The sequence below is a fragment of the Carassius auratus genome, chromosome 9, assembly GCF_003368295.1.
Source record: "Carassius auratus strain Wakin chromosome 9, ASM336829v1, whole genome shotgun sequence".
NCBI lineage: Eukaryota > Metazoa > Chordata > Actinopteri > Cypriniformes > Cyprinidae > Carassius > Carassius auratus.
Genome location: NC_039251.1, coordinates 11,061,286 through 11,077,187, shown reverse-complemented (window position 1 = coordinate 11,077,187; position 15,902 = coordinate 11,061,286). Strand labels below are relative to the sequence as shown.

Here is a 15,902-nt window from a genome sequence, read left to right as displayed (position 1 = left end):
AAACAGCTCTTGAACAAATCTGTATGCAGCCTCTAAAGTATCATGAATACATTAGTGCCTCACAATTCAACTTTTTTTTTCTTCTCACAGGCCTGTTGGAGTTCTAACATACTTATGGTAGGATTATTTCAAATCTGTCTATTAGAATAAAAATAATGATATAATTTTACATCATATTATGTTAATTTATGTTAAGCAAGAGTTTAGTGTTCATCACTAATACCAGTATCTTCAGTTAAGACTTCAACAAACAACTCTATTTTGCAGTCTCACTGGAGTTTCTCCTTTTGCTGGAGAAAACGACCGCAGTTCGGTTCTCAACATCAGGAACTATAATGTAGCTTTTGAAGAAAGCATGTTTACCGACCTCTGTCATGAAGCTAAGGGATTCGTCATTAAACTGCTGGTGGCTGATAGATTGTAAGTGGAATCTACGGTGCTTATCTGCAGCACAATACTCCTGTTGATAATATATTGTTGAGAAAATTATTTCTACTGCTAAGAACGGTTTTTGTTAAGTGGCAATTTGTTTAATGTTGTTTTATCTGCAGGAGACCCGATGCTAACGAATGTCTTCGGCATCCCTGGTTCAAGGTAACGAAAGAGTAGAAGAGTAAAGAAATGCTCCTTTAGACGTGTGGCTATCCAAATATGTTATATGAATTAATTCAACATCAAGTTAATTTAAGTTTTAAACTATTTAGATAAAAGTATTTAATGGAAAAAGTTATTTACAGTGATTGTTAAAATACGTATTTCATTATTTTAGACCTTGAATAAGGGTAAAAGCATCAGCACAGAGTCCCTGAAAAAGTTTATGTCCAGAAGAAAATGGCAGGTAAGATCATTTTAATGAATTTTGTTCAGTGCTTAAAATATTATAGATTCTTTTAGTATGTCATTGTAACAATGCTCACATATCTCTTTTAGCGATCTCTTATCAGCTATAAATCTAAGATGGTAATGAGGTCCATAGCCGAGTTACTGGATGACTCCTCTAGCCACATTTCCATTGCTGTTCCACGACATCTGAAACAAGGCTCACCACCACCATCATCATCTTCAGATTCGGATGAAGACATTGATGAGCTGCCTTTTATCCCAATGCCCATAAACATGGAATTCTCAGGTTCTAGAATGTCACTGACTGAAATTGTTGGGGATGATGAAATGACAGGTAGACCGAATGGAAATGCTGAGAGGCCTGCTTCAAGCCATCAGAAGTCAGAGCCCATGGAAGTGGAGATGTCAGAGAAAGAGGGTGCAGGTGCAGCTGCTAGGGGTAAAGCCAGGAAGAGATCAACACAAGATGATGAAAAAGGCTCATCTGATGTAGAACCAGCAGAACTGGCCAAAAGAGCAGAGCACGCAAAGAGACCTATGCGGAGAGGTTCAAGCATGGAGTCAGATGAGCCAGAGGGAGCTCGTCGCAGAGGAGAGTTGCGCAGAGGGAGCTCAGCTGACAGTGCCCTACAGCTCCACATCAAACCAGAGGAGGGCACAGAAGAAAGCTCTACCGATGGAAGTAGAATTCTGCAAAAGTCAGTATCGATGGAGCTTCCAAGGAGAAGCCCAAGTCCAGGAGCTGCAAAGCTGAGCCAGGAAGACTATGCCCTGAAATTGGAACTTATGAGGCAGAGACTTCTCAGGGGTGGCTCTGTAGATAACAAGATGAGCGGATTACGAGGCCCATTGCTGGAGACATTAGGCATGGGGGATGAGAAGCGCTATGTGCGGGGGTCTCGCCTTGGAAACCCTCCACTTGTTAGAGCGGCATCCAGCGAGTCTCCTAGAGATGATATCCCAAAGACAAAGATACTCCGAAAGAGTGCTTCTTTCAGCCAGGGTGATTCAGAGCCCATGCCCTTGCACCGACGGATGGGAGCACCTCTAGAGATCCCACTGGCACAAATAGAAGAGAGACGACTCCAGGAAGCTGTATCTATGTCTGCTCTCACAGAGCCAGTTAAGGATTCTCGCCCCATCACCCCAAAAATCCATACACCAGAACCAGAAGTATGTGAGAAAGAGAAAATTGAGGAAAAAGAATCAGCTGTCTACAAGGACAACAGACCAGAAGAAGTCATTGTTTTGCCAAAAACTAATGCAGATCAATCTAGTAGTGTTGATCAGAAATCTTGGGAGACTGATGCACAGGAGAAGGTCCAGAGCAAGTTAGAGGTGCCCAGTGAAAAGTCTCAAAAAGTGGATGAAATTAAGCTGAAGACCCCCATAGTAGAGGAAACAATTGAGGAAGAGGAAGAAAGAGAGGATAAAGAACAAGAGGAAGAAGTGGAGCCTCCTGCTCCAGAGATTGAGGTTAAAGAAGTTGAGGATGAGATAAAAGAAATTGAGGATGTGGTAAAAGAAGTTGAGGATGAGGTTAAAGAAGTTGAGGATAATGTAAAGGCATCACCAAAGTCTCCAGAGGTTACCATTACCACCAGCTCAATAATGGTGACCCCAACAGCTGCCCCAGCTCCCAGCCCCCAGAGTGTCGTCTCAACTTATGTGACTCCATCACTCCCTGCACGTACAGTGCTCCCAGATGGTAGAGTGTCTGCATATGCTAGTATCATGCAGACCATCATGGTACCATCAGTCCAGGCATCTAGCCAACCTGGTCCTGTTCCTGTGCCTACACCTGCATCAACCACCCCAACAACCAGCCCAGCTTCAGTTCCAGTCTATGCACCCATTTCCAAACACATCTCTGAACCAAGCCTTTTGCTAACTTCTTCATCCAAACCAGACCTTCCCCAAAGCACTGAACATCCTGCAGTCTTTTCTCGGGTTGCCTCAACAGAACATTCTCCTAAAGAGCCAAGTCCTCCTGAAACTCCCACTCGTGCCTCCTCTGAGCGAGAGCCGTCTCCTGGAAGCAACATTCAGGACCTTGCATCTGAGGAGGTCTTTGAAGCTCGTTTCAAGAAGCGTGAGTCCTCTCTAACTCGTAGTCTTAAACGCTTCTCATTCCAGAAAACGGAAGAAAAGCCTTCCACCGTTGCTCCAGAAACCGCAGAAGAAATGTATCGCCCAAGGCCAATTGGTGCACCATTAGAATTTGTTCCAAGGCGGATGGAGGAGAAGTCCAAGTCAGTTCAGGATCTTCGTGAGGCGGAGAAGGACCCTGGGTTCATGAGGAGACTCTCAATGCGCTTGAAAAGAACCCCATCAGTAGAGAGGCAGGAAGAGAAGCTCAAAGAAGAGGAAGCTTCAGCACCCAGGCGTCGTCTGTCCTGGGCACTGGGACGGAGGGGATCCCAAGAAAAGAAAGAGATTGAGATGGTGAGGTTGGATGGAGGTCCTGAGCCTCCCCCAGAGCCTGAGTCCAAAGCACCCTCAGAGTCACCGATCCTTGCCATGCGCAAGAAGATTGGCAGTACCATGGCAAGCTTATCCACAAGGATTAGGAGCCACTCTGAGGACAGGAAAGATGATAATGAAAGCAAGATGGAGAAAAGGACACCTATATTCACAAAACTACGTCGTTCCACCTCAGAAGGTGGCAGTCTGAAGAGGATGGGTGTCCCACAGAACCAAATTGCTGCCCAATCAGGGAAAGGGACCTCATCAGAATCACTCGATTCCATGTCAAGCATCCAATCAGAATCAGCTGCTAAAAGTACACAAATATTTTTTTTTTTGGTGGGGGGGGTTAATGCTCTTAATATGGTCTTGCTGTTAAAAGGCCTTAATTTTTTTCCAGGTACAGAAATTGAACGCAGATCACGATGGGACCGCTGGGGGTTGACAAGGGGAAAAAGAGACAAGACGGTTTCCCAACCAGACATCCCAGCTTCCATTGCCAGGGAGAATGGCTCTCTCCGCTCTCGCCAGTACACACGTCTAACATCTGGTATTGCACATTTCATTTTACGAATTTCACAGTAACTTTTGCACAAAAGAAGACACCTATTTGATTACATCCAATGTTGTTTAAAGATTTACATGTATCATCAATGAATCAATTATGCATATGGACTTGCTTTGGCACAGCTGTGGGAGATAAATTATAGTGCCTGTCTCACTAGTCTTTTCACTGATTCTCTCAACAACTAGACTTCCCTCCTGTGTTCCATATCAAACTAAGGGACCACGTTCTCTTGGAGGGAGATCCTGTAACTCTCAGCTGCCTCCCTGCTGGCAGTCCTCACCCACGCATCTCATGGATGAAAGGTCTGATTCAAACTGTAATAAAAGCTTCTATGGGACTACAGATAATAGAATCTGACCTAAATGGAGAGCAAAAAAACTTAACTGAATATACTGAATATAAAATAACTTTGCAGTAATTGTAAGTGTATTATCTCCCTATATTGGCTTCATGTTGTATCTGTAGAAATTAGAAATTCTTCCGCATTATACTGTCTCAGCCAATATGGAGTACTTTGAGAGTTAAAAATAAGATATTAAAGCATATATTTATTGGTATTTTGTTCTTTAAAAATATCTGTGCTGCACTAAACCATACATTTTAGATACAACACAAGCAAACCTATATATTTTAGAAGGATCTCTCTTCACCTCAAAGTAAATGTCACCCTAAATTAACAACACCAAATTCAAAGTCTAAAATGTCAACATTAACATTAGAGCATACCAGGTTGTGGATTTGAAATTATGATTTTGGAAAAACTTCAAGTTCCCAACTAACAGTTTTGCTTTTCAACTTTGTGTATTCTTAGATAAGAAGCCACTTGAGATAGACCCGAGGATGAACATGATATCCTGCCCTGATGGGAGACAGCTCCTGATGATTATGAAGACCACCAAGAAGGATGCAGGGCTTTATGAATGTGTGGCTTCGAACACACTGGCCTCTGTCACCAGCTCATGCGTTGTGTCCCTTGCTCGTAAGTTTAAGACAAGAATGATTAGAAAGAAAGCTAATGAGGTAGTAAAAGTCTGGCTGATTAGGAAGGAGAATAGATGGGTAAATGAGAAAAAGACTGAGAAAAAAAAAATCAGATGTTATCCACAGCAATTAAATATTCTGCTGGGGAAAGTGTTTATCTATAAATTGCAGCAATGCATAATGGATCATTTCATAAACTAGAATGATCATCAGTACACTAGTAAAAAATGCTGACAATTTTTGACATGGTTGTGCATCTGATTTTATGCATCACTTCTCTCAAACTTGATGTGTCACAGAAAATAAATGAAATCTTAATGAAAATGAATGCAATCTCATCATTTTGTTGTAGAGAAGCACTGTCAGTGTTAAAACCCCTTAAGGAGAAAATAAGATGAGAAGTGCTATATTGCAGTGATCCAGAATTTCTCAGAAAAGTAAAGGCTGGAACAAAGATGAAAGTGGGACAGTGAAAGAACAGAAATAAAGAACACATTTATTTTTTTAAGAGTTAGTGCATAACTCATCACAGCAAGACTCAGGAAGGATCTCTTTTAGTCTTGACAACAGAAATGCCATTGGCTTTTTAACATCGTGAGCAGGCTAATGCATTGCTTATCATTGTGCAAAGCTACTTTCTCCTAGAACAGCAGGCCATAAATTATTCACTCCTTTTTGTGGTTCACAAAGCTGATTAATATGGAAGGGTGACTTGCTAGCAGAGGTGTGAATATTATGTAGATACTCTAACTGAGACAGTTTTGTTTTATTTATTCTTTCTTTTTCTTTCTCCTTTCTTTCTTTCTTACATTAATGTCTGAAAGTTTCCATGGTCAAGGACAATTTGTATATTGCAAAAAGCTGGAAAAGCATGTGACTTTCTATAGCAAACATAAAGTTTTCTGTTTATGTTCAGCTCTATAATATTTAATCATTGCAGTTTCTATACAATTTGCACTAAACTCAGTAACATATACTTACCTTTCAAAAGTTTTGGGGATGGTAAGATTTTTGAATGTTTTTGATGTGTGCTTTATTCTTGCGATTGTGTGGCAAAACTGAATTTTCGTCTGCCATTAATCCTTCAGATCCTTTAGAAATCAATTCTAATATGCTGATTTGTCATTTAATAAACACTATAATATATCTTTTATCATATATGTATTTAAAATAGTTTTTTTTTTTTACTTTCTAAATTTCTTTACTCTCTTTTGATAAGTTTAATATGTGTCTGCTAAATAAATAAAGTATTAAATAAATAAATAACATTTATTTACCCCAATCAATTGAAGGTTTTTTCGAAAGTCATAAGAACCAAGAAAATTTCTAGTAGGTAACACCAAATATTTATTTGTAGGTCTGCCTAATAGTCCTGGGACTCCTGAGGTGCCTCAGAAGTATAAAAACACCGCTCTGGTGGTCTGGAGACCCTCAGACACCACGGCACCATGCACCTACTCTCTGGAGAGGAAGACAGAGGGTTAGTGGACAGCACTCATTATTTATCCTACTGGACTTTGACTGACAATTTAAAGTGAGATTTAATACTGAGATAATCAAGCAAAAATTTTATGTTTTATGATAACAATAATGTAATATCTTAATTTTCCTGTAAAATGTAAAAAAATAAAAAAAAGTGTAGAGGAAAAAGTTATAATTTTTTCAGCTCTACTGCCCTCTTTTGGAAAGGAAGGATGTTGCACCCAATTCTTATTCTTGTCATGTTCCAATGTAATATTTATTTTCCTAGGTGAGACTAACTGGCTGATAGTAGCCACAGGTGTGGCTGACTGTTACTACAATGTCACGGACCTTCCAACCGGTGCAGCATACAGGTTCAGAGTGGCCTGTGTGAACAAGGCTGGTCAGGGACCTTACAGCAATCTGTCTGAAAAAATCATCCTGGACTCAACAGGTGCACAAATGTTCTTACCTACATAAGTGGTTCTCAACAATTTTACACTGTTGGCAGCCAATAAAGTAAACCAGTAAATTTTTGCTGCAGGTGTACCGATATTAAATGCATTTTAGTGTCTCTTACCTTTTTTATGTTCTTTGAAGACAAATGGAATGTCACAAAACTACCAAATGACAGTGAATTTGACTCAAAATACTGTATAATATTAGATGAATATATTTATAATATAATACAATATAGTACTGGTCAAAACATTTGGGGTCAGTTAATTTTAATTTTAATTTTTTTTATTATTAATACTTTTATTCAGCAGGGGAACATTAAATTGATCAAAAGTGACAGCAACTACAGCATATTCGAATGATTTCTGAAAGTTCATTTGACACTGAAGACTGGAGTAATGCCTTAAAATAAAGCGTAACCAAAAAATGGTTACCTTAAATCATTGATCTCAAACTTAATTCCTGGAGGAGCACAGCTCCAACCCTAATCAAACACATCTGATCCAGCTAATCAGGATCTTCAGGATTATAGAAACTTCCAAGCAGGTGTGATTTGAAGCTGGCTGGAGCTAAAGTCCGGAGAGCTGTGGCTCTCCAGGAATTGAGTTTGAGGACACTGCCTTAAATGATAATGTTTCATAATATTACTGTTTTTACTGTATATTAAACTTTTTAACAATAGTGTAATATAATTTTGAATGGAAATTATGCATCTGTGCATCTTTGTTTTTCAAATTCAAAGTCTTTTTAACAGCACCCCAAAAGTCCAGTGGAAAAGTCGTTGTCAAAACGCTCCCATCAGCTCCGGCTCCTGCACCTTCAGTGGTAACATCCACAATGACTCTACCTGCGATGAAGCCTGCTGCCGTTAAACAGGCTGCAGCTCCACCGGTGACTTCAGCGCCCTCCACAGTCCAGCCGGTAAAGCCTGTATCTCCCCCTGCTGCACCTGCAACAGCTACGACACCTTCCCCTGCCGCTCTTGCCCCGAGTCATCGTACTGTGCCTGATATCCGAACTCCATCCCCTAGTGCTCCTACCCCAGCTAAAGCTAAGACTACTCTCAACATCACTATGGCCAAACCCTCCCCAGCATCCCCTGCAGCTCAGCCTCCTCCTGCTAAACCCTCGCCACCCGTCGTCCTGCCCAAACCTCAGACCCCTGTGAATGTGGTCTCCCCTCCATCTCACACTCCTCCGGTGTCCCCGCCCCCTTTGGTCTCCCCTCCAACTGCTATGGGCAAGCCTATCTCTTCAGTGCCCATGTACGTCCCGACCACCACTACAGCACATGTGACCCCAGTCACCCCAAACACGCCTTCTCCTGCCCTGTCACCACCGGTTGTGTTAGTTACAAGTCTGAGTCCCGTAGGGGAGGGTACTGGCACACCCAATCGTATGACTCCAAGTGGAAGAGCCACTCCGTCTGGACGCATCACTCCTACAGGGCGCAGGACCCCTATAGGAAAACCTGGAGAGTCGACCCTAAGGCAGGGAGTCCCACAGAAACCATACACATTCATGGATGAGAAAGCAAGGTAAAGTGCAGTGACTGATCTTTTTTATAGTACCTTATACCAGTGTCACATAGAACATATTTATGGCTGTTTATCAAATCAACATCAAATAATAAAAACTAATTACACCACATACAAAAGAAGCTGTAAGTAATCCATATGATATCATAACATGATAAACACTTTACTAGAACAATAATGTCATAAGCTGAATTAGCTCTTAATGTAATTACTGTTCCAAGTTGTTGATAGTGTCATATTTTGTTAAATTGTTTTTTGATGCCTGTTTATTTATTTGTTTATTTTGTTATTTTTTTTTTAGTTGTAGTCATGCATATTATATTTTATTGTTTTTAAATTGTATTTTTATAGCTGTTTATTTTGTATATTTATTGTTTTGGTATTTTTATTTATTTATATATTTTTTGTTGTATTTATTTAAACTTATTTGTGTATATTTATTTGATTGCTTATTTCTTTATTCACTTTTTTTTCTTCTTCTTTGATTTATTTTATTTGTTGTTTTATTTTATTTTTTATTTTATTTTTTTACCAGTGGCTTTGCTGGGGAAGCTAACCAAAATAAGACAACCCTTAGGGTGGAAAACACTCAATAGTTAACTGCTTCTTTTATAAGGTGGCTTTTTGCCATAAAAATACACTTATTTTGGACACGTAAGCCACTAAAAATGTATTAATGTTTTTGGACATTATTACAGAATTTCAAGTGGTTTATTTATTTATTTATTTATTTAAGGAAGTATCAACTCTTTTCAAGCAAAAAAAAAATCTATAATATTGGAACTTGACAGCCATTGATCCCTTTGTATTTTCTTCACCACAGAGGTCGTTTTGGTGTGATCAGAGAGTGTCGGGAAAATGCCACCGGTAACCTGTACATGGCCAAGATTGTGCCGTATGAGCCTGAGAGCAAGCAGGCCGTGCTACAGGAGTATGACATACTGAAGTCACTCCACCACGAGAAGGTCATGGCTCTGCATGAGGCCTACGTCACCCCACGCTACCTAGTGCTCATCTCTGAGTGCTGCTCAGGGAAAGAGCTGCTCCATAGTCTGATTGACAGGTCAGATACAGAGTTCTTCATTTTTGGGTGAACTATCCCTTTAGAAATACAAAACGTTCATTAAGCAATCTTGTTTGGTAAATATTATTTGAAGTTTCCCTGCCAGCATGAAGATTATGAAATACACCTTATCATTTATCTCTCTTTCTAGGTTCCGATATTCAGAGGATGACGTGGTGGCGTACATCGTACAGATACTTCAGGGTCTGGACTACCTGCACAGCCGGAGAATCCTGCATCTGGATATCAAAGCAGACAATATCATCGTCACTTACATGAATGTTGTTAAGATTATTGATTTTGGTAGTGCACAGACCTTCAATCCACTGTTCCTGAAGCAGTTCTCTCCACCCATTGGAACACTGGATTATATGTGTAAGACAGTTTTTTAAATATATGGTTTCATATAAACCCCAGAGGATTTTAGGTAAAACATTGTATTTATTTCCTTGTGAGATAATCCTATGGTATACCATTCCCTCTTATTTAATATTTTAGTTATGTATATATTATAAGCAATTGCACATTTCTTCTCACTCACTAATGTGTTTATATCTCTGCTGATTACTGAAAGCTCCTGAGATGTTGAAAGGAGATGTGGTGGGTCCACCGGCTGATATCTGGAGCATTGGCGTATTGACTTATATCATGTGAGTGTTGTCCATTGCAGCTCTGTCTTTGGAAGGAAATGGGGTCTGTTTTAATTCCATGTTGACTTTTAAATGTCCAGTTTTCTATCTTTTATCAGTGGGAGTATTTATTAATGTTACAGTTTGTGTTTTGTCCCTTGCGTTTTGTCTTCGCATTCCAGAAGCTCTCTGGAGCTTGTGAGCTGTCAGTGGCTGTGATTGTGTTTGACATGAACACTATTCTAGTGTGTAACATGAAGCTTTTGTCATGCCGTACACCATTCAGGCTCAGCGGGAGACTGCCGTTTACAGAGAATGACCCTGCCGAGACAGAGGCCAGAATTCAGGCAGCCAAGTTTGACCTCAGTAAGCTCTACCAAAATGTGTCCCAAAGTGCCTCTCTGTTCCTCAAGAAGATCCTGTGCAGCTACCCTTGGTTAGTAAAACACCTCTTTAAGAAATATCTATCCATCTATCCATCTATCCATCTATCCATCTATCCATCTATCTATCTATCTATCTATCTATCTATCTATCTATCTATCTATCTATCTATCTATCTGTCTATCTGTCTATCTGTCTATCTGTCTGTCTGTCTGTCTGTCTGTCTGTCTGTAGAGTAGAGTAATACACAAATTACATTATAGTAATACACAAAATTATGTGTTATTTAAATCTTCTAATATTTATGCGTCTTTGAAAATCATGGACATTCAAATTACTTTAATATTATAAATATGTAATCTATATAGATATCCATGCATCATAGTAGTGCTGTATTATTTCATACTCATTTGAACAAAGATCAAGAAGACAGCGCTCTAGTCCATCACTTGACGGAAAGAAATGTCGTCTATGTATTCATATTATTTGCATTTTGAAGTATTTGTACATCATAGTAGTCTTGATTGTACTTTTTTTAAATAAACTGATTTTCAGATAAATTTTGAATAAAATGAGAAATGTAATAAGGATCTAATTAGAATCACCATCGCCATTGATAATTACGGTAATTTCTAAATGACACTTTTTAGGTTTTAAAATGTATTATTTGTTCATTTCATTTATTCTGCTTGGTGTGATGTTGGTGGCACCTTTTACATTATAGTCATCTAGCATTCAGTATGGGCCAGATCTGACTCTTGTATTTCTGCACTGTGTGTTTCAGGGCCCGTCCTACAATTAAGGACTGCTTTAACAACTCCTGGCTGCAGGACGCTTATCTAATGAGACTGCGCAGACAGACTCTCACGTTTACCACCACACGCCTCAAGGAGTTCCTGGAGCAGCAGCAGCAGGTCAGGGCCGAGGTGGCAACAAAGCACAAAGTCCTTCTACGTTCCTACCAGAGCACCCCCTCAACACCCGGCACCCCTGCAGCACCCATCTCTCAGTGAGCTCCAGCACAGGACGTCCTCCAGAGAGAGATGAGAGACGGCTCTGGGGTTCTCCAGGATAAGGACAGAGAGAGACACAGCCTCAGGACATCCAAGCCCCTCTAGGCTGCCCTCGGTGGGCCCTTGAGGGGCCAGTTAACGTGTGGTGTGTGTGTTAGCAGATCAAGCACCGGATGTTTTGGCCTTGACACCTGGGGTCGGATCTGAGACGAGAAACACACACACACACACACACAACCCATTGTCCAAAAGCATAATGGATTTGAGTGCATTTACCATTAGCCAGCATGCACAGTGCAGTTGTGTTTTTGTCCAGGAAGATGTCCTTACTTTAATCTCTCCCGTCCAACTCTTTTTCCTTTTTTTTTTTCTTATGACTTTTTGACAAACCTATTTTAGCATTGGATCTCTAGCGAACGGTCAACTTTGGACCCGTCGTGGTTGAGAAGAGTGACTGTATTTCATATACAAACATCAAGAAGACAGCGATCTAGTCCATCACTTGGCGCAAAAAATGTCATGTCAATGTGTATTTTTTTGTGGCGTCTTCCAATTGTGAACAAAGGCCTTGAGATTTGTGGAAAATGGTGTATATCTTTTTTTGAACTATAGTTTTTATGGCATAGGTAATACTTTTATTACTGCTAGTTGTTATACTGTAGTGATTATCAATATATATGAAAACTATTGACTGAAATCATGTTAAAATCATCAGACAAAGAGGCTTTTTGTCTTTTACTGAAGTGTTTTGATCTTAAGTAGATTGATTTTATTTTAATATCGAAAGGCCTCACAGCTTTAGGGAGTGAGTGAATTTTTGCAAGAATTCCCATTGCATTGAAGCACATGCGGTTTGGCTTTCCCTGACACCTCACAAATTCAACTTTTGATATGTCGCGGTCTTTGTGTCTTTTAACACCAGGAATGTATTGTATATTGCAGATTTCAGTGCATACCGTAGAATACGCATGCATAGAAATTCCTCTTCATAGTGCATGGTTTTAGGAGAAAACTCACTCCCTGTGAACACAAGAGAAGAGTACAATGGCCAAAGCTGTCCTTATGTAGAGATCAGCTGGGTGAAGATGTGCCTGGAAAATACCTATTGATCAATGGATCGAATGGAAATGTCTCAGAAAGTGCCATGTCTGAAGTCTGAAGGGACATGTTAGCTGTTGCATTGAAAGTTTATGAGAATTTGAAAGTTTTTGCTGTAAGATTGATTTATTTCCCTTTAAATGAGAGTAACTTTATGGTCAAATGATTATTTTTATCTAAAACTAATCTCATTTAGGTCTAAATTATATATATATACACTATATTACATAGTTATTTATAAAATATATTAAATGTATTGACCACTATAAAATCTGAGATGACTGAATCCAACTTATCTCCATGCACAAATGTAGATTTATGTCTAAAAATATATTACTAATTAAAAGCGGATTTAATTTTTTTGAAGACTATGAGCGGGTGTTGATCTTGATTTTATTTTATTAGAGACACCGTTGTATTGCTTACATAGTTTTTATTATTTGGCTTTATTTTTGAACAGTTTGCATCCTGTTTGGTGAACATAGTCAATGCTCGTTTTATTCTTTTATTATGTGTTTAGTTGTTCATTTATCTAATTGACAAACGAGTGATTCCACAAAAAACATGAATCACATTCACTATACAGCAAAAAAGAAAAAAGAAAAAAGAAAAAAAAAGGCTGCTAAGCAAAGTGAGATTAGTGAAAAGAAGTATCAGAATTTGCTCTTTGTGAGTTAAAAACCATTTTTACATTTTCTTTATATTGTGTTGAGAAACATCAGGAACTGAGATGGAAATGCACAGGTCAAAAGGTGTGGGAACGCCACATTAAAGTCCTCATTGTTTAAAGACAGTCCTATTGTGTCCTCATCTGACCACAGATAGCAAGCGATGACTTTTGACCTTCTATCAACAAAAACATTGGCTTGGTTAAAAATAACTGTTTGCTTAGTGTTTCTTGCAGTGCTTACTATGAGGTTCAGTGCAAACTCTCTTCTGTTTTCCATCACTTTGCATAAATGCTAACACATTGGGTTTGTTCCTCTATCCAATTTGTTTATTTTGAGGTTATTCAAATTGATCAAGCTTCTAGATTCAAATATGTTATGGTGCGAGAACTAAAACCAAGAAGAAATGCAATCACAATAAAGAGGAATGAATTTGGACTCAATATGTTGTTGTGAATAAGGTTTTATATTCTTTCATTTTGTGTGTGCGTGTGTGTGTTCACTAATCTTTCAGTCATGCTGAGCAAACCCTTTAATGTGAAACTAATTCGGGCTTTTCTGGAATGAATTATGTTGCACTAAAACAGTGACAATGTGGAGATAACATGAATGTTTTACAGTAGAATGAAGTGTGTATATGTGGAAAACATGACTTTTCATGAATAAAATCAGCTGTCAGCAATACTACACAGACTTCCAATCTTTGTAGTGTCTCCAAGTCCATCAAAAAGGTCTAAATATCATTACCAGACCTATTCAACCAGACAGCGTTCAGTTATGACCATAAGCTGACTCTATTCGCATGCTCTCGGGCCTCTGGCTGTGCACTCTTTTGTTTGGATCTGACACGTCATCTCAGGGGTTTTTTTCATTATGGCTTGACTATATACAGCACAACTATTAACTCCATCTTTTAACAACCTCTTTATGTCATTACAAAACTCTAGATCCATAATCTTCTCCAGGACGTCATGAATTATTATTATTATATTTTCACATTTTCAAAAGCGCTTCTAATTAAGAATCACTTATACAGAATACACCTGTCCAAAATCTACACAAATACATCCAGGATGTCCATCCTTTGACCTTGAATGACCTTCAAGTCCAAGAGGCAGCTATCCACATCCAGCTTCATAGCGAGAGCACTGTGAGTCACAATCGCATATAGATGGAGCTCTATTTAGTGCTGTGTGTCTCAGCTGAATGTAACAGCTGACCTTTGATTTGTCGCCTGTGTGAATGTGCACCATTGTCTGTCTAAATCGAGGAAAGCGCCGCATCAGAAAGGGCCCTCCAGTGTGTGTCTGCAGGAACTGAAAGATGTGGTTCTGCTGAGGGAAGTGCAGTCCTTCACAGGCCCCTTCATCCTCTGGTCAAAGACTAGAAAACTGCTGAAGGATGGACCCAAGTGCCATTATGATTTTGAGCATCCTCATGTGTGAAGTCACCAAGTTCTGGATGACCAGAGCAAATATACAACGTCTAATGTCTTATAGTGACCTCCAAATCACAAATGAAGTGCTTGACTCGACAGTTGATAAGTGTTACTGGAAAATACTGACAAGATCCGTTAATATGTTTTATTTTGCCCTGACATATCCGTCTGCCCATAAAAATCACTTAACCAGCAAACTCAGGGAAGTATAACATCCTCTGAGCTGTTAAACAGACAAACAGAGACACAGGTCCTCTTGTCTTTTGTCTTGAGGTTTATATACTTCAAATCATGGCCTTTGTCTTCAGTGAACAGCACACAGTGATTCCTCTGTCACTAGACTCTCTACGATAAAAAAAGGGCTTGCTGAAGACTTTGCTTTACCCTTTTAAGCCTGCCGCTCATTTTAAGGCGTGTAAGTTATCAACACGATCAAATCTTTGCTGAAAAACCTACATGGCTTCTCGTCTGCCTGATACTTTTGTCAAAAATGTAAGAATACGTTTTATATTGTCATAATATTTTGAGATTAGAATGTACTGGACTTAAGAAACTTAAAAAGCAAGTTATAATCATACATCTTTTTTTTACGTTAAAATTTTAGTACAGTACATTGCATTTTGCAGATTGTTTATTTGTGCATTTTTCAATCATCATTGTACTGCATTGCATCACATGTTTTGTCCCCCAAAATAAAATTACAGAGCTTTGATCACAGAACAAAACATTTAAATATGGTCTATTAAGGCATATTATTGAGCGATATAGAGTGAGAACTGATAGGATTTCTGCAATTTATGTAAGTAGTCTGCTACATTATTATAAAGACGTATTTATTTATTTCAGGGACGTTTATATTAAAATTCCAGGGTCATTATGACCACACCACTCTCAATCTTAAAATGTGTTAGAAATAACTTTTGATATGACACACACACACAAAAAAATCTTCTAACTCATAATCTGGAGGGTCTTGCTCGTGATTTCAGTGAAAGACTGTAGACTGTTAAATGTAGTGTGTCATGAATACCAATGATGTAAACTTTGTAATCAACAGGACAGAGTGCGCGAACTTTGAGGACGCTCCCTGAAGACGGTCTCAAGCCCCCCGCGCTCACAACGCATGCTAAAAAAGTTAGCAAGAAAGTTCTCTTACATGTTAAAACGTAGAAAATGCACACGCATTCATTTAAAAATAATTTACGACTTACTTCTTTCGATATTTATTACTTGTCGGACGTTAGAAAAACTTGTTTTAACTCAAAGTCGAGCACTCTCTTACGCGGAGACCAA

General features: G+C 39.1%; 1 protein-coding gene across 9 annotated transcripts in view; it reads left to right on the top strand.

The window, feature by feature from the left end:
- The window catches only part of LOC113108331 (striated muscle preferentially expressed protein kinase-like), a 76,506-nt gene extending 62,642 nt beyond the window's left edge, over window positions 1-13,864 (top strand). For 7 of the 9 annotated variants that reach the window (XM_026271336.1, XM_026271335.1, XM_026271331.1 and 4 more), the window contains 16 exons: window positions 91-117; window positions 268-420; window positions 552-594; window positions 770-838; window positions 931-3,625; window positions 3,710-3,859; window positions 4,063-4,179; window positions 4,689-4,856; window positions 6,216-6,338; window positions 6,609-6,773; window positions 7,521-8,316; window positions 9,140-9,379; window positions 9,531-9,754; window positions 9,954-10,029; window positions 10,295-10,444; window positions 11,177-13,864. In XM_026271336.1, the coding sequence (XP_026127121.1) occupies window positions 91-117; window positions 268-420; window positions 552-594; window positions 770-838; window positions 931-3,625; window positions 3,710-3,859; window positions 4,063-4,179; window positions 4,689-4,856; window positions 6,216-6,338; window positions 6,609-6,773; window positions 7,521-8,316; window positions 9,140-9,379; window positions 9,531-9,754; window positions 9,954-10,029; window positions 10,295-10,444; window positions 11,177-11,405 (5,425 nt within the window). In that variant the 3' untranslated portion in view covers window positions 11,406-13,864. Of the gene's footprint in view, window positions 1-90; window positions 118-267; window positions 421-551; window positions 595-769; window positions 839-930; window positions 3,629-3,709; window positions 3,860-4,062; window positions 4,180-4,688; window positions 4,857-6,215; window positions 6,339-6,608; window positions 6,774-7,520; window positions 8,317-9,139; window positions 9,380-9,530; window positions 9,755-9,953; window positions 10,030-10,294; window positions 10,445-11,176 lie in introns of all 9 variants that reach the window. The other 2 variants (XM_026271332.1, XM_026271333.1) reach the window with 2 other exon arrangements.
- Window positions 13,865-15,902: the final 2,038 nt, after the last annotated feature.